The sequence below is a fragment of the Corvus hawaiiensis genome, chromosome 4 (genome assembly GCF_020740725.1).
Source record: "Corvus hawaiiensis isolate bCorHaw1 chromosome 4, bCorHaw1.pri.cur, whole genome shotgun sequence".
Lineage (NCBI taxonomy): Eukaryota > Metazoa > Chordata > Aves > Passeriformes > Corvidae > Corvus > Corvus hawaiiensis.
This window is the reverse complement of record NC_063216.1, coordinates 31,685,958-31,703,771: the sequence shown is the minus strand read 5'-3', so window position 1 is coordinate 31,703,771 and position 17,814 is coordinate 31,685,958. Positions and strand designations below refer to the sequence as shown.

The 17,814-nt window shown below is 44.5% G+C and overlaps 4 protein-coding genes across 4 annotated transcripts; 2 read left to right on the top strand and 2 right to left on the bottom strand.

Annotated features, from left to right (window-relative positions):
- Positions 1-4,170: 4,170 nt before the first annotated feature.
- Positions 4,171-7,968, bottom strand: LOC125324915 (histone H2A-IV). Its single transcript, XM_048301447.1, has one exon. It carries the CDS (start codon positions 7,926-7,928, stop codon positions 7,539-7,541), a length of 390 nt encoding a protein of 129 aa, XP_048157404.1. The 5' UTR covers positions 7,929-7,968; the 3' UTR covers positions 4,171-7,538.
- On the bottom strand, positions 4,171-17,658 carry LOC125324916 (histone H2A-IV). The gene is made up of 2 exons (XM_048301449.1): positions 17,222-17,658; positions 4,171-7,529 (listed from the first exon to the last, which is right to left on the bottom strand). The coding sequence occupies exon 1, from the start codon at positions 17,618-17,620 to the stop codon at positions 17,231-17,233; it is 390 nt and encodes a 129-aa protein (XP_048157406.1). The 5' UTR covers positions 17,621-17,658; the 3' UTR covers positions 4,171-7,529; positions 17,222-17,230.
- Positions 5,854-7,403, top strand: LOC125324904 (histone H1.01). Its single transcript, XM_048301437.1, has one exon. It carries the CDS (start codon positions 5,885-5,887, stop codon positions 6,542-6,544), a length of 660 nt encoding a protein of 219 aa, XP_048157394.1. The 5' UTR covers positions 5,854-5,884; the 3' UTR covers positions 6,545-7,403.
- Positions 7,956-8,709, top strand: LOC125324924 (histone H2B 1/2/3/4/6). Its single transcript, XM_048301456.1, has one exon. It carries the CDS (start codon positions 8,278-8,280, stop codon positions 8,656-8,658), a length of 381 nt encoding a protein of 126 aa, XP_048157413.1. The 5' UTR covers positions 7,956-8,277; the 3' UTR covers positions 8,659-8,709.
- Positions 17,659-17,814: the final 156 nt, after the last annotated feature.

Genomic DNA, 17,814 nt, shown 5'->3' with positions numbered 1-17,814 from the left:
CAGTGAAGTTCTTTATTAAAATGAACATGCCATAGATCTGGACAATTAACATCAGAATTTATCAAATGTTCACCTTACTCATCAGCAGGCCCCGTTCTCAACAGCTTTGAGTAACTTTGCCTATTAGGTTTCCTTGAACATGTCTCACTGCAGTTTGAGCAAACCCAAACCCAAGCAGGTTTCTCTTTACTTATCACCTCTGTACAGCTGGATGTCTGCTGATCCCTGCTCCTAGTTGCTCATTGCTGGCCTTCTGTGCTGCTCTTGTTAAGCACACAGTTAACTGTCAGATGTTACAAACTACTAACCTCCAACAGCATACAAAAGTTAAAGCTGTTACTCTATTCCCTATTTCAAAACCAAATCAACAAAATCTTGATTGCCTTTTCAGTTCCAAAGCAGAAAAAAAACCTGTGCCATAAAGACCAAGATTTAGTTTTAATACGCTCATTATGGAAGCCAATCCTTTCTGGGACCAAGGCAAGTTGCAGGCAAAATAGATGAAATGCATTCTTCCTGACTGTGCCCAAACTGTATATACAAAGTCTCACAAGCCTCTGAAGCCAGATTCCTGATTTTCTAACTGCATGACAGCAGAAGTGACTGACCTCATTTATATATTGTGGGGAAATTGAGGCACCAGCCAGCCCCTCCAGTGCCCCTGGCAATCTGGACAACATACTGACCTGAGATAGTGCTACTCTGGCAGCAGACCATGGACTGCACAGCTGCAAAGCACATACTGTAAAAACATGAACTACAGCACAACACTTACACGGTGAACAACTCTTCAAAACCTCTTTGTTCCCTTCTATGGGAAAACAGCCAGCCTATCCAGCTAGCACCCAAACGCTACCTTGCAATACTCCTGCTCTAGAAAGCTGGCACAAGCAGCCTTGTCTAGAGCCAGTACCTGCTTCACCTCTGATGAATAACAGGAAGGCAGCATCACTTAAGGAGAGCACCTCTGCATGGTGTGTCGCACAGTGCTCTGGCTCTCAGCCTATGTCGTGCCTGGGTGCTACTGTCAGTGCCTGTGTGGCAAAAAATGAGTTGCCTGCCAACCCAAATTTACCTGGAAGCATGTCACATCAGTGTCTGGGGTGTCAAGAGCCAGGGAGATGGCAGATTGCAGAGCAGCTGTGCATGCACAATATGTCTGAGGATACTTTGTCCCTCCATAGGTTCCAAACACGTTCCTGGCTGGAGTGGGAAGCAACATTTAGATTCATCACATTGCTCCCTCCCTCATACCAGAAGTCACAGCACTATCACACCAGCAGGAAAGTGTGGAGGGCAGAAAACACACGGAAGTGCTGCGGTGTTGTGGGGAGGAGGAGTGAGTTGCTCAGCATCACTGCGTGTGAGCTGCTCACTAGTCTGAGCAGCCAGGATTCCGTGCAGATGGAGAGGTCGCTATGAGGAGACAGTGTGGTGGCACCCTTCTGTGGTGGACTTCACCAGTAAATGAAGGTCACAGCGAGGCACTTTTGATTCGGGAGGAGACAATTTCTTTGGGGAGCCATAGATGATGCAGCTTCTGTTAAGTTGTTTACCTTTCATGGACAGTTTGTCTCAGGGCCCAAGGTGTCCTCAATCTCCCATTGATGACTACATTCAAACCATGCCTGCGTGGTCAAGAACACAAATTTTCAAGTGGCTTGGATTAATTTTAGAAGACCAAATTACTTTGGGATAGAAATAATTATATTCTTTGATATCTGACTGACTGAGGACCTTTTCATTGTGTGTGAAAAAAGTAAAAAAACATTGACCTAATAAACACACACAGAGTTAAGAACAAAGTCCGTATTTTTTTCATTAGCTGTTCTCAGAAGGGTTTTGGCCCCCTGTATTTTTGCTGACTTTTTTTTCCTTTCCCAGAAAGGATTTCCTTCCCAGTGCCTCCTAACTATAGACATATCCAGATTTCAGACTATAGATTTTCAATTGCAAAATTACATGCCATGGCAATGAAGAAGGGAGGACACAACAGGTGCCCCAACCCTTAACCAAGGGTACAGGGAGGAGTGTACAACATTCCAGGAAGCTGAGTCTGTGGGGATAGTCATCTGTTGCCCTACCCTCTTTGTTCTGCTCCCTACAGATGCTCACTCATCCCCTGAATTTAAAAGGCCTTATGTGACCGCAGGATACTCAGGAGCCTTAACAGCAGTAGCAGCAGCAACATTAGTACTATGTAGGCTGAGGCTTGTTTTGCTGAGCTGCAACAAGTTTGTAGTTTGGTAGGTATCACTTTAAAATTCCTTAGCTAAGTGTTAAAAGTTGCTAAACTGTGCTGGCTGGTTGGATCACACAAGTGTTATTACATTTGCAACTCAGATGAAAGATGAAGTCACTGAGGGCAAGTAAGGCATGGGTGTAACACTGTAATAGGAGTGTAATCACGGGTTGCAGGGAGCATTTATACCTCTTTCCTGTGGAACGTGTATGTGGGAATGCAGCACATAATGTAAAGGCCCTCCCCTAAATCTCTCTGGAAATTGCCATCTGAAGCAAGGAGAGGGGCTCTGGTCTCCAGCTGTCTAAGAATGACTGAGCACAGCACTCAGCTACAGCAGGTAGAGCAGCCCAGTAGCCACATTCGTGTGGCTGGCTCTCATGCTAATGGCTCCTAACAAAATTGCCTGAGAACAACTACTGTGCTACCTCTCCTTATTGCAAACATACCTAAATATAACCCACAGCTTATTTTCCTAGGAACAAGTATTGGCAGGTCCCAAACTGCAGATGGGAACGTTTGATAGCTCTCGGGTGTAGTGCCAGCCCTTGGCTGTGGTTCCTCTGTCTCCTTGCTTACGCCAAGAGGTCTTAAAAGATAACTGCAAAAGTTGGATAGATTTTGGTATCTGAAGGGAAGCGTCTTGCAGGAAGGGCTCAGACTGCAGGTTTGTTATGTAGTGTGGCTTGCTAGGGTGCCCATAAGGTGAGATGGATTGAAGTCATTCATATGAAGTAGACCTTACAGTGGTGCCTTCTCCAGAAGGATCTCTGGAGATGCTGATATTACATTCCTTCTCTTTTAATGAATAATGAATTCTACCTCCCTCCAGTCTCACTGGGAAAAACAAACTTCATGTAAAAGTCTATGTAGTGTCTTCTCAATGAAATTTTTCCACAATATCCTATCTCTAAACCAGGATTATTTCCCTTCCTCATTTGCTCAGTTGGTGGCAAAACTCCCACTTCTGCCTTTTAGGTAATCCTTCACCACATTTTTTCTCTGCCTGAGCACATCCATTCATTCTTTTTTGACTATCTGCTCTGACTGCAGAGCAGCAGTTTTTAAAATTGCCAAATACACCTTAATTTTCCACAATATTGTTCCTGCATGTATTTCTTTCACATAAAGAAGAATATGTGTTCCAAGTAGAAATTCTACATCACTAAACTTGGTTTATGTCTTTGCTGCAAAACCATAAAAAAAGATCATAGTTTCTCTCTCTGCCATGAAATTTCTGAAGTTACTTCAGTTTAAGTTACTAGATTGTAACTAGAGACCCATATATACTTAGTAGTCCTTTTTGGAAATGGGGACAGGGTTGCAGCTGCTGGGAGAAAATCCAGGCAGAAAACTGGGATAGTGGCTATTAACCACCTCAATTTTGCCACCAACAAGTGTGAATGAACACTCTGTGAAGGCACAAATGAGAGCTGGAATATTTACATTTTCTCCAGTGAAGATTACTGAAGTAAATGTGTTCAAAATAACAAGAATAAGCAACAATGAATTTTTCATTTTGCTGACATGTCACTCATGGCCTGTGCTTTTCCTCTGTCTATATGCAATGAAGTCTCTAGGCAACTGCTAAATTTCATATGTTCCCAGCAGTTGCTACCTTATTACACTATGCAGTCAAATCAGTGGAAAGGTTCATTCACTGATTTACATAATACAGGATAAAGTCTTCAAAACATTTTACTTTCATTTGGCAGTTTCTGAAGGTATATCTGCAATACCCACACCCACTCCAATTTGTTTAATCCCTGTATCCTTACTATGGCAGGATTGCCAAACAGAGCCTTGAAAGTCACAATTTGATTAGTTCTTCTCTCAATTATTTTCCCCTTAAAGCATTACAGAACTCAGGTGCAGTCTTACTGCAACCTTTTTTTTTTTTTTTGTATTTTATACTTACAGGGCGGCGGTCACAATTCTTCCCTTCAGTGCATTTATTCATAGTTCCACATTCCCTGAAACACAATCTTACAGCAAATGTAAAAAAATCTCTCATCTTATATTCATTTTAGTCTTTACAAAACAGCCATTGTAATGAAACCATGACATAGAAATAAAATTACATTTCCCTAAAACTGCCTACTGATACAATCTGAATTCCTGGTTGCTAATATGTACTTAAATACTGTATTCATGTTTTATGTTACATCAGGTATTACTAAAGGGCTGGCTGTAGTGTAGTCTTCGTGTTTCTTAAATAACTACACAAGGCAACGGATAATACACTTTTTTTCATAATCGGTTACAGATTAATGAAATACTATTCCAGAGCTCTGCTCTGTTCAGCATATTACAACATCTTCCACCAGATATCAGTATTGATTGGCTCTTTCCTGATCCTTTAGGAATGACCTATGGCCTACCTCTCCCCTTGTTAAAACTCAGGTTATCACAAAGTGCTTTAGTTTTTATCATAAAAGCATTTCCTTATTTCAGTGATTGCTGTAAAATGCACAAGTAATAATTAGGTGGGTTTTATTTAGAGTGGAAAGAGGATTCAGAATTCAGAGGCTTTACCTAAACCTTTGTGTAGCCATATTCTGTGAGATACATAAAAAAATCCAAACAGTAATATGGTTTAAAATTCTACTACTTTTAGAGAAAATATATAACAAGAAAATACTCTTCAGGAACTAAGAGCATAATTAGTAAACTGTGATGTTGGTCCTTGCAAATCTTAAATTAACCAGAGACAAAGATAATTTCCATAAACAACAGAAGTTTAGGAGATTGCTTTCTTTTACAAAGCTGCAGTTCTGTAACATAAGGTATCAAATGACTATTTACTTCAAAATAAAATGGAGCATGAAAAGCAAATAGCTTGATTTACTTAATAATTGGTAGAAAAATTCATATGGGAAACAAACAAAAAGAAAACACCCCACATAGGGCAGCAGGGTAACTTTGCCTCCCTTGTACTGAAATTCCAGGAAGACAAAATAAACCAAGTGTATGTTCATAAATCTCCAGATAATAACAAATTGCTTATGTTTCTATAAAAAGTGCAATAGGAGGTCGTACGAGACACTATTACACTAGACTTTAGCGTTTTAGGAGGTAAAACACATGGTCAAAGGAACCGGTTCTTAATCCATATTCACAGCTGAAAAAGGAGTTTGTGTTACTTCCTCCTCTTCAAAATCAATTTAAACTGTCAAAATAGCTTTAATTCGTCAGATTTCAACTTTGACCCCAAGAAAACCCTCTAAATAATCAGGCTGAGTTGTTGCTATAACATTTATGTCAAAAGGAAATTTTTAATTTGCAAGGAAAAACAAAAGTTTCTCCCTTCAGAGGTCTCTCCAGCAGCAGCACACGGGATTTATCGCCTCTCCTTTAACTCAAATGGCGTGTTTGCCGCAGGAAACTCTCCCGAACGCAAGTACCTGCTCTTCTCCCCCCTCACCGAGGAAATTGGGCGATTTGGTGGCAGAAATTCCGAGGAAAATACACTTTTGTTAGTCCAAAGAAACACAAATCGAGCACACCGAAGGGCTCCCCGGCCGTGCAGCGGGGCGGGCTCTGCAACCCACCAATCACCGCGCGGCTCCGCTCTAAAAATACGAGCATCTGACCTGGGCCAGCCCAATTGTGTTCGCCTGCTCCGCAGAGGAAGTCGCCGCGATGTCCGAGACCGCTCCCGCCGCCGCCCCCGATGCGCCCGCGCCCGGCGCCAAGGCCGCCGCCAAGAAGCCGAAGAAGGCGGCGAGCGGCTCCAAAGCCCGCAAGCCCGCGGGGCCCAGCGTCACCGAGCTGATCACCAAGGCCGTGTCCGCCTCCAAGGAGCGCAAGGGGCTCTCCCTCGCCGCGCTCAAGAAGGCGCTGGCCGCCGGCGGCTACGATGTGGAGAAGAACAACAGCCGCATCAAGCTGGGGCTCAAGAGCCTCGTTAGCAAGGGCACCCTGGTGCAGACCAAGGGCACCGGCGCCTCCGGCTCCTTCCGCCTCAACAAGAAACCCGGAGAAGTAAAAGAAAAAGCTCCCAAGAAAAGAGCGCCTGCAGCCAAGCCCAAGAAGCCGGCGGCTAAGAAGCCCGCCAGCGCCGCCAAGAAGCCCAAGAAAGCGGCGGCGGTGAAGAAGAGCCCCAAGAAGGCCAAGAAGCCGGCAGCTGCAGCGGCCAAGAAAGCGGTCAAGAGCCCCAAGAAAGCCGCAAAGGCCGGCCGCCCCAAGAAGGCCGCGAAGAGCCCGGCTAAGGCGAAAGCGGTGAAGCCCAAAGCAGCCAAGCCTAAGGCAGCCAAACCCAAAGCAGCCAAGGCAAAGAAGGCAGCGCCCAAAAAGAAGTAAATTGTATCAGAAGAGTTCTCCTCTACATACTTTGTTATCCAACGGCTCTTTTAAGAGCCACCCACACTTTCCCTAAAGGAGCTGATGCACCGAGGCCGTCTGTAACCTGCAGCAAGGATCGAGTAATTCGTAAGTCGTCAAGAGGTCAATTGTGTTTTGTATTTTTTGTTCCCTAGGATTACCGAAAGAAATGCTAATGAACGCGGTATAGCGCGGCGGCTTTAGGGAAGTGTAGACCTTTTCTTCTTCCGAGTGATTACTTTGACTACAAGGAAACAATGTTTTATAATGATTTGATAAAAAATCGGATGTATGTTTTTTTAAAGATTATATTTTGTAACAAAATAATGCAATTGCCAGGCACGCTACTACTGAGCCATGTCTAATCTATTGTATTATTTCTCTTACGGTATCTCCGTAAATGCCTTTTGTCTGTTTGGGGGGAGGAGGGGAGGGTTTCTTTACTGACACAAATATAGCCCTCAGTTCTCCCAATCCTTTTGTTCCCGATGAGAAAGAAAGAGCTTTAAGTCTTGAAAAAGCCCGCTTTGCCCAAGGATTGGCCAGTGGAAGTCCCCGCCCGCTTCCCTTCCCCCTCCCTTCCCCGAAGACGATTACGCCTCTTATCTCTGGAACTGTATCAGCCACTCGGAAAAGAAAGAGGCGGAAAAGCGGGGAGGGACGGGTACTCTCAACAAATACTGTTCCTATGTTCTCCGACATAAGAACTAAACGGAAAGTATTCCATACCAGGAAGAACTTGTATGGAGAGAGGACGTTTTGACACGACTTTGTTAACGAAAATATGGAAAGCGTTGCTACTATATCTTAAGCCAAAAATAAAAAATAAGATAAAACACGGGTTGAGTAATTAATACAAAATAGCCTTAACTGTTGTTTGGATAACTCAGCTCTCTTAGGATCTTGTGGGTGGCTCTGAAAAGAGCCTTTGGGTTTCTGGAGAAGAAGAAATGCGCCAGTGGCGCTTCGGCGCTCACTTGGCCTTAGCCTTGTGGCTGTCGGTCTTCTTGGGCAGCAGCACGGCCTGGATGTTGGGCAGCACGCCGCCCTGCGCGATCGTCACCTTGCCCAGCAGCTTGTTGAGCTCCTCGTCGTTGCGGATGGCGAGCTGCAGGTGGCGGGGGATGATGCGCGTCTTCTTGTTGTCGCGGGCCGCGTTGCCCGCCAGCTCCAGGATCTCGGCCGTCAGGTACTCCAGCACGGCCGCCAGGTACACCGGGGCGCCGGCGCCCACGCGCTCCGCGTAGTTGCCCTTGCGCAGCAGCCGGTGCACGCGGCCCACGGGGAACTGCAGCCCGGCCCGCGACGAGCGCGACTTGGCCTTGGCGCGCGCCTTCCCGCCCTGCTTGCCCCGGCCGGACATCTTCCCTTGCTCGCCTCCCCTGAAAGGCACCGGCAGCAGAGCGCAGCCGACTCTCGGCGCGCCCCGGCTCTGCTCTCTCTTTACCAGCTCGTCCCTTCGCTGATAGGTTGAGAAGTAGGTCTTGTGTGGGCAGCCAATGACAAGGCGAATCGAATTCTGACCAATCAGACGCGACTACTGGGGAGTGATGACATATTTTGTGTTCTGACCAATGAGAATACGCAGGGCCGATGCTGCTCATTTGCATATTGGAGCTATAAATACGTGGCACGCAGCCGCTTTCCTCACTTCGCTCCTCGGTTTGTCGGAGAGCGGCTGCTTGCTGTTTCGGAGATAAGCAGTTGTCGCCATGCCTGAGCCGGCCAAGTCCGCCCCCGCGCCCAAGAAGGGCTCCAAGAAGGCGGTCACCAAGACCCAAAAGAAAGGGGACAAGAAGCGCAAGAAGAGCCGCAAGGAGAGCTACTCGATCTACGTGTACAAGGTGCTGAAGCAGGTGCACCCCGACACGGGCATCTCGTCCAAGGCCATGGGCATCATGAACTCCTTCGTCAACGACATCTTCGAGCGCATCGCCGGCGAGGCGTCGCGCCTGGCGCACTACAACAAGCGCTCCACCATCACGTCGCGGGAGATCCAGACGGCCGTGCGGCTGCTGCTGCCCGGCGAGCTGGCCAAGCACGCCGTGTCCGAGGGCACCAAGGCTGTCACCAAGTACACCAGCTCCAAGTAGGGCGTCTCGGACCGTCACTTGCAACCCAAAGGCTCTTTTAAGAGCCACCCACTTTTTCAATAAAAGGGCTGTATAATCACGTAAGAAAAAACTTTATTATTCTGAAAGCTTCTTTTAAGGGTTCTTTTGTCGGGCTTTTAGGTTTTGCATGCAACTTAGGGGTTATTTTTATAAAATACTGGTCTCCAGTTAATTGTCTTAATGAACATTCACTAACTGCAATAGATCTGTAACTAAAGGTGTTGTAAGTTTTCTTAGCTGATGCTGGTTTTCCTTAATTTATGGTTCTCACAATTTTCAGTGTCATTGTATATGAGTAAGACCTTACTATTCAAAGTTTTCCTGTTATATATGTGTTGTAAACTTAAAGAAATATTTCGGGATTTTTCTAGTTAGGAGGGAATCGAAATTATTACTAATGAATACTCATCCACGTACAGCCGTGCTATAGTAAGATCTACCACTTGATGGTGCTGTGTCTGGGGTTTTTGTAGGAGAAGTAAGAGGTGAGTACAGTGCACTCTACTACAAAAGAATTTATGTAGCAACAAGTGACGTTTATCCAAAGCTCTTGCCAATAGCCCAGTCACCAATACAACGCAGAAGTACTTTCTGAAATCGCCTTTATTTTCGCTATTTGTCTTAATAATTCTACTGTTCATGTGATTTTTTTTTTTTTGTTATAGCAACTTTCTTAGCTTCTCCCTGTGACTGCTTTAGGCTCCCCTTGCAACTAAGAAAACACGTGAAAATATTTTTTTCTCTTACTTGTCCTTTCTGCGTTTATCTGTAACTAATTGTATTAAAGCTATGAACTACTAAGGAACTAGATATCCTGGGCTGGCTTTGTAAGCTATCAGAGTTTATTATAAAGCTACTAATTAGGCTCAAACTGCAGGCTTTCTGAGTGACTCCATCACGTTCTTGGATAATTACATGCTACCATAGATGTAGATCAAAGCCATTATCACTTTCAAACTAGATCTGAATAATCCTGAATTGCAAGTATGTATTGTGAACTTCTGGACATAATTTGTACAGGGACCACAGAATCACCAAAGTGCACTTTGAAGTACTGACTTGCACGTTGTTTGGTTGTACAGCTAATGAGACAGGTACCAGGTCTCTCATAAATTTGTCACCTATTACCTAATAAAAGTTAATTTCAGTTTGAGGGTTTATGGGGACTTCTCAGATTGGGTTTCAGATATCCAGTGGGAAGAGGCTCTCTCCATCCTCTTCTTTATCAGCTTAAAATGGTGTTTTGACATCTCTCCAAGTGCTTTGGTGCAAACTCTGAAACACAGGTTGCTTATTCTGGGTATCTGTTTATGTCTAATACCTTAAATGATTAATAAACCATGGTATACTCCAGTCTCTAGGCTTTTTAAGTGTACCTGAGTCACTAGAAAAGCACAAAGAAGTGCTTATATTTTGACAGTGAAGGTGGTCAGCAGAACAATTGGACGGTGGCTATTCTGCATAATCAGTCATGTTAAAATACTCCAGTTGGAACTACAGCTATCAGGTGCCAGCCCTGCTGCCTGATTTGAAGTAGGAGCTCAGTGATGCCTTTTGGCCTCGCAGCTCATAAGTGTTCATTTTGCCTTTCCTGTCTCTGTGTGCTCCGTGTTGCATGCTTTATTAGCAGCTGTCACAGAAACTCAGAGGACTTTTTTTAATAGATTATTTCAACGTGTGAAATTGTTTCTAGGCCCATAAAACTCTTTGTTCAACAGAAAATAAAACGTTGCTGATTCAGTATGAATGATAAGGCATATTAGGGGGTTCTGTGAACATAGCATTTGACATCTGATATGTTTGTAACACAACTCTCATTTTTCTAACAGTGCTGAGGACAAAGTCTCTGAACTAACAAAGAGCTACGACCGTGGAAAATTTTGAACTCGTTCCTTTCACCAGAGGTAAAAGTAGTAGGATTTAAGCTGATTAAGTTAACAAAACTTAAAAATTTCATGCAACAATAGGATGAACATTCAAAACCACTAGTGCAAATAGTGTGAATATAAAATCATATGACATCTTATTCTTCAGTCTTTCACATTCTTTACTGTTCTTTTCTATTTATTTCAGAGTAGTGTTCTTTGTATTCTTCAAGACACTCTACCCAGGATGATATCACCCAGCACCAGTAAGGTGGCACAGTGTTCAAATACATCATCCTGGTATAGCAGGTGATTTTGCCGCTGTCACCTAGACCGTGAAGGAAGCAAGCAGATGCCACCTCAAACAGTTTTCCTGCCCTAGGTTCTTCCTTGAAGATGAGTTTCCAATCTACTGAGTGAGTAGTTTCTTTATCCAACATGCAGAGCATATAGAGCTGAGTGCCTCCAAAGAGGAATTGCCTACACCAGATTGCAACTTAAATTATATCTGTGCCACCCATCACCCAAGCCCCAAATTCCATTATTTAATTCTTGGTGATGGTCCCTTGATGTCATATTAATTTTTTTGGTCACTGGGTACCCTTCTGAAGTTATCTCATTCTCAGGATTGTTTCCTTGGTCCATCTTCATTCTGCTTCTGTCTTGATAGTTTCAGCTTGTTCTGTGTCTGTGGCATTAGTTTTATCAAAAAGTTTACACTCTCATCAGCTTGTGTGCCCTAGGCCTGCAACTTGATGATCTTCCAGCGCAAAGCAAAGTTATTAATCCCATCAATTCTCAAAACTGGGAAGTGCTTGAATGCATAATCTTTAAACAGGCCCTTCATGTTGTCTTTTAATCTACCCTCCACGTTTACCTTCAAAATACCTCTTGATTTACAGCAACTGAAATATAGGGAATATTTACACTTGGTAATACAAACATTTTTTTTAATTTTTTTTTTTTTGTATCTCAACTCTTTGTATCTCAAACGATCAGAGTGCTATTACAATTTAGTCCTGTAGTAAATAACCAGCAAAAAAGAATACTGAAGAACAACACAACCAGTTACAAAAAATTACCCTATTTTATTTTTACTAGAATAATAAAGTTAGTATCACTCCTGGAAGGATATATTTCTTCTCTAGATCACCATCCTGCAGTAAAACTTATGTTTATTCATCATCATCTTTAAGAAAGAAAACACCCTCTCTTTTTATTTCTGCAAAAGTGAAATGCACCAGCTGGGCGAACAAGTAACTGTATTCTCTAGTTAACTGACTGAATAGTGAATCAGAAATGAGAAATAGATGCCATACGTCTGGACCAAAACCTGAACAAATCACACACTGTTTGTACCACTTTTTTCTTCCTTCCTGGTTGTGTTTTTGTTTTGTTTTGTTTTGTTTGAGGGTTTTAGGATTTGGGGGGGGGGGGGGGGGGGTGTTGTTTTGGGGGGTTTTCTTTATTTTTGTTTTGTTTTTATTAATGACGTAAAGCAATATCTGCTCACAAACCTGAAATCAATTTTCTTTTTTTTTTACTGGCCACAGAATATAATTACCTGATGCCCTGGACAAATTATTGCAATGGTAGTTTCTCAGAGGCTTTCTTTTCCATTTTACATAGAAAAGAATATATTTTTTAAAAATTATGGTTGCAGGAAAAAGTATTGACTGCAGCTAGGGAAAAATACACACCTTGATGTAATGTTTTCAGCCAGTGATGAAAATCTGCCCAGGTCAGAGGGTAAATGAAAAAAATTAGGACTTCAGGTTCCAAAAATCTGGTCTTAGGGTTATGCCATTCAGAGAACAGCACAGCTCAAGACATGATACAAATCTCACTGGAGAAGAGGGCAGAAAGTAGATGGGAAGGCAGCTGGGAACTTCTCCCTTCCCAACTCACACACCTACAAGGAAGGAAGAAGCATTACAATGAGCAGAGGCAGTTCTCTCCTCAAGGACTGGGGTCACAGGACCAGAGGCCTATGTAGGTGGAAAGGGTGTTTTGGGTTTTGGGTTCAGTTTCTTTCATGGCTACAAAGAACTGAATTATTTGATAGCAGTCCTATTGAAGTAGTTGTTCCAAAAGGATTCCTTGTCAAAAACAATAGTGGGTATTAATCACAAATGTTCATCCTTTCATTTTTAACACTGAAAATCTCAGGAAGCAATTCTGGGCATACTTCCATTTTACATTGTCAGGAAAATTAATCCACAAGCACCAGAAGTTTATGTCCTAAAAGGAGACAGAGGAGTCCTGTTATTCAAATAAAGAGAGATGTCATGGGCATTTCCGATGGGGTCTCTCAAGTTGTTGGAGGATGCAGCCTCCTTTTTATCCTAATTTCCTGGCTGCATTTCCTTCCCCATTGGCTGAGGTACTTGAGAGGTACAGACTTCCCCAACTGCCTAGTAAAGACCCCCTTCTAATGTGTAGGCCCCCCCTTGTTTTTTTTCTTATTTCTTGTGTCTCTGTTCTTTTTCTCTAAGTCCAGGGATTTAACACAGTCTCGAGTGTGTAACGGTCTGTGCCAATTAGTGGAATTCCTATGGAATTTATGGTTCTTCCCATTGCTTCTTTCACCTCTCAGTATCTGGCTTTATCTACAGCAGGCCCACAGTTTGTTTGTAAAGACACCTCCTTCTCATTCCTTTCAACATCTAGAAAATAAGTAGATTGAAAAGAGTTACAGAACAGATTGGAATTTTAATCTCACATAAAATCCGCAACTTTTTTGTACCTGTAATCCTACTTACATTGCATGTAGATTGTTTTACTTGCAAAGGTCATAGGAAAATGGAAGAAGTAATTCCTGAAATAAGAAGAGAGCGCGCATAGAGAGTTACATCTGAAATCTGGGCTTGAGACAGATTAAAGGACATTGACCTCCCTTTGTGCAGCATCAGAGCTGTGAAGAAATACACATATCTCTGGTATGCATCCTCTTTTCCTTTTGTAGCAAATGGCAGCAACAGTAAACGATCTGACAACTCCACATGATCAAGTTGTTTTGGTTTTTTCCCTTATGCTCTTGGGTCACAGCAAGGGGGTTAGTGTCTTTAGTCATCCCAGTTAAAAAAGAAAACAAAAATTACCACAGGAATGTCATAGCCCCAATCTTTCAACACATCAGAATATGTTTTAAACAGTTTCCTCCGCCTGTGCTCCAAGCATCAGTAGACTGGACCAGCTGCATCACAGGCAAAACTGGATGCCTGGACTCAGCTGAGCTGCCTCAGGAAGCCAAGTTTAGCTGAGTTGGTTCCACTCTCTACATGCGAGGGCTTTTGAAATCACTGCTACAAATCCCATGGAAGAAGTTAAATGGTCACATTTCACAGGCATATGTAGCTGCTGGATTTTTAGTCTTAAGTGATACTTACATGTCATGCAAAACCTCATAGGATATGTGTGTGTTGTACTCCAGACTTACCATAGCAGCTCACATTTCTCAGCAGGAAATGACATGGTATAAAGAAGAGGGAGAAACACCAGGAAACTGCAAAAGAGCTGGGATTAATTTACAGCATTCATCTGAACTGAATGATGTCTGCTTTTCTGCTTCACCCTACAGGTTTCTTTCTTGACAAAGGAAGAGTGAAAAATACTTTAACTGGGGGTTGGGGTGAGACTGGAGGCGAAATACCTTGCTTCTGGCTTTAAAAATCCAGGGCCCTGCTCTGCCCTTCCGGGAGATATCTGACCCTTTTCTTTCCCTTCTCCCCGCTGTTCCCAGGGGCCTCTTGCCTCGCAGGGGGTTGGAGGAAGCCTCAGAGCAGCGTAACCTGATCAGCCCCCAAGCCCCTAAACACCCCCATTCCCACTGTGAAGTCCTGCTCCATCCCGTGTTATTCCTCCATTTCCCTCCTCCCAGAGGCGGATTAGTCCTTAAATCACCGTCCCTGGCACCGGCGCAGGGAGCAGAAAAATATCTGCTTGTCAGGGCCAGACCAACAAACCCATTTCTCGTTGTCGCTGGAGCAATGATGGCTCCTGGTGGGAACCGTCCACTCTGTTACCCACCTACCCCCCGGCCCGCGCTGTATTTAAGCAGCAACGGGAAAACTCAGCTTTAGCCCAGCTCTCCTCCTTAACATGCCCAAATGAAATTCGTGCGATTAAATCGCAAAACGCAAAACAAAGAAAAACCAAACCAGCCGCGAATTCACGTGAGATTCATTCGTTTTAACGCACAGCCAGCTCCTCAATCCGGGAGCCACCGTGCATCCCGCCGTTCCAAACTGCGCCCAGACTCCTTTCCTCGAGCACGGGGGGTGAAGAGGGGGATGCGGCATCAGAGGGACCCGCCGGCGGGGGCGGGGCGGGCGGCCTGGGGGGCTGGTGAAGGTCTGGCCCGCTGGAGGTGCTAAGTGCTCTCATTAACGCAGTGAAGCATTTTTATCTTCCTCCCGTTCTGCTGTTGTAAAAACAAATTATTGTCAAAGAAATATCCGGGAGACCATCTGTGCCGACTATAGGAGACTGCCGGTGCTCATACCGGCATTGTTAGGAAATACATACATTTTCAAAACCATTCTGCCCACTTAGTCCTCTTTTGGTAAACCACATCTATAAAGCATCTTCACAAGAGTGTATGGCTGTACAATATACATTCGAGGTCCTACGGCCCTTCATAATCTGGACCTCATGTAGCCCTATCTTTATTTCATGGCTTTATTTCCCATGCATGTAATTCGAAACTACAACTGCATAATGACTAAACTCGTTCCTTAGCAGGAAAAAATAAGAGGAATTACTACAATAATAATTATTAATTATATATCTTCTTGACTATTACCGTTGTATTCTTTATATCAGGGCATTCTTTTATAAGGGAACGAAACCCATTAAATTGTTCTGTTGGAAGTTTCTCCAGTCTACAAACTAGAATTTTATCCCAGTCACACATCTGGGTGATGCACCGACGGTTTTTCTTAGAAGCCTTTCCCATTGTTTGCTACAATCCAATATGCAGAGGACAGTTTCATTATGTGGAACAAGGTGACGCGGAGGGGAGATTAGTGTAGACTTCCTTCCCCTATGGAAGGGTAAATTTATCACCAACTTAGTTTTAGGAAAATTAAACTCAGTGAACCCCAGGTCACGGGAGTTAACTCACATCTCTTTTTCCCTATGCTGGAGGAGAGAGATGGGATAAAACATGGTCGTGTTGAAAACTGCTCCCGTTGCTGCAGTGCCACGAGCTGCAAAAAAAGAGCTTCATGAAGTCAAGAAGCTGCTGGCCTCTGTGACCAAGAGCCTGCACGAAATGCTAAGAGAAAAATAAGCCAGGGAGTCCCACTAAAGCCAGAAGGAAATCGGAAGCCAGCAGGGCAGCACCAAAGCAGAAAAATAAACTTTAAAGAACACTGTGACCTAAACAGACAAACAAACTTTAAAGCAACGCTGTGACCTGCTGTAAGAGCAGGAAATTTTCTAAGAAGGACTCGTTTTCTCCCAAAAGGAAGTGCTGGCTCGAAATTCCTCACACCCCGGGGAGAAGAGGGCGTGGATCAAGTGATAAGTGCCAGAAAAACGAAATTAAAAGCGATAGTGCTCTTTCCAGTGTAACACAGTGAACACCACCGTAGTGGCACATCACATCAGACCGCTCCTTGAGAACACTGGCAAACTCCTCCCTGCCTGAAATTTTTCCCTGGTGTTATACAACTCTGGCAAGGAAAGCCGGTGGGATTCCTTCATATATGTGTTGAAAAGCAGCAAAAATGGATCAGTCAGGGGCCCGAGGCTAGGAACACCTCTCCTGTTGTGAAACAATTTGTTCAAGGTCACTGCCAGGACTGCACAATTTTATTCAGGGCCTTATTTTTTGTGAGAAAGATTTGCTTCCCTTCCCACTCCCCTTTCTCTGAAATATGACGTTGCAACAGTGATCAGCTCCTATTTAGTACTCTCAAAGAAAACAATCCAGGCTGCTAATAAAACTTTAATATTGTCCTCTAATACGTACTGAACAGAGCACTTACAGCAAAGGCGGAGGTGGTTGGCCAGGGCATGTGACATTTAGACCATTATAAAACCCCTACTTGCCACTGGTAACGCACTGAGAATGTCAGTGCTCTCAAAGCACAATAAATCATTAGACAATTAAGAAATTCTAAAAAGGCATTAGAGGAAAGTTAATCTTGGTGAAAAAACGAATAAGTTATTAAAAAAAAATAAACTAGCATTAAGACAACTTCAGTACAGAAAGAGGGAGACTGGAACGAAGAATGGCATAACTAAAGACTTGAAAAAAAAGGGACTTATGTGTTTCTGCCTGTATTATCAAACAACCAAAACTGCAGTGACTCAACCCTTTGTGACCAACGTGGGCGGCTCTGAACAGAGCCTCTTGTAATTAGATTAGCCGCACGCAACATTTACTTGGCTTTAGCCTTGTGGCTTGCAGCTTTAGAAAAAAAGCCTTTCCAATAGGCACAAGAATTCCATGTGTGCAAGGATCTTGCTAGCTTTTAGTGACCTCAATATCTTTTGAGAGCACTATTTTTTTTTCAACACGAGAGAAGGGAGAGGCGCAACAAATACGGTTGCAACCGCGCTAGAGACTTCTAAGCATACATAAAAGCAATTTAGCTCCTTAGTGACCTTGTGGGTGGCTCTGAAAAGAGCCTTTGGGTTTCTCTTAGCAAAACTTCGCGGGCTTTGTCCTTCGGCGCTCACTTGGCTTTAGCCTTGTGGCTGTCGGTCTTCTTGGGCAGCAGCACGGCCTGGATGTTGGGCAGCACGCCGCCCTGCGCGATCGTCACCTTGCCCAGCAGCTTGTTGAGCTCCTCGTCGTTGCGGATGGCGAGCTGCAGGTGGCGGGGGATGATGCGCGTCTTCTTGTTGTCGCGGGCCGCGTTGCCCGCCAGCTCCAGGATCTCGGCCGTCAGGTACTCCAGCACGGCCGCCAGGTACACCGGGGCGCCGGCGCCCACGCGCTCCGCGTAGTTGCCCTTGCGCAGCAGCCGGTGCACGCGGCCCACGGGGAACTGCAGCCCGGCCCGCGACGAGCGCGACTTGGCCTTGGCGCGCGCCTTCCCGCCCTGCTTGCCCCGGCCGGACATCGCAGCGATTCAGCACCAGCAGCAACGCACAAACTACAACAGCGGCCTGAAAGGCAAAGGAACAGCGAGCGCTACGCGCCCCGTGCCTTATATACCACCCGAGCGGAGCGGCAGCGCCTCTTCCGATTGGCTGTGAGAGGAATTGTTCCGACAGCCAATGACAAGGCGAATCGAGACGCGTCCAATAGGGACGC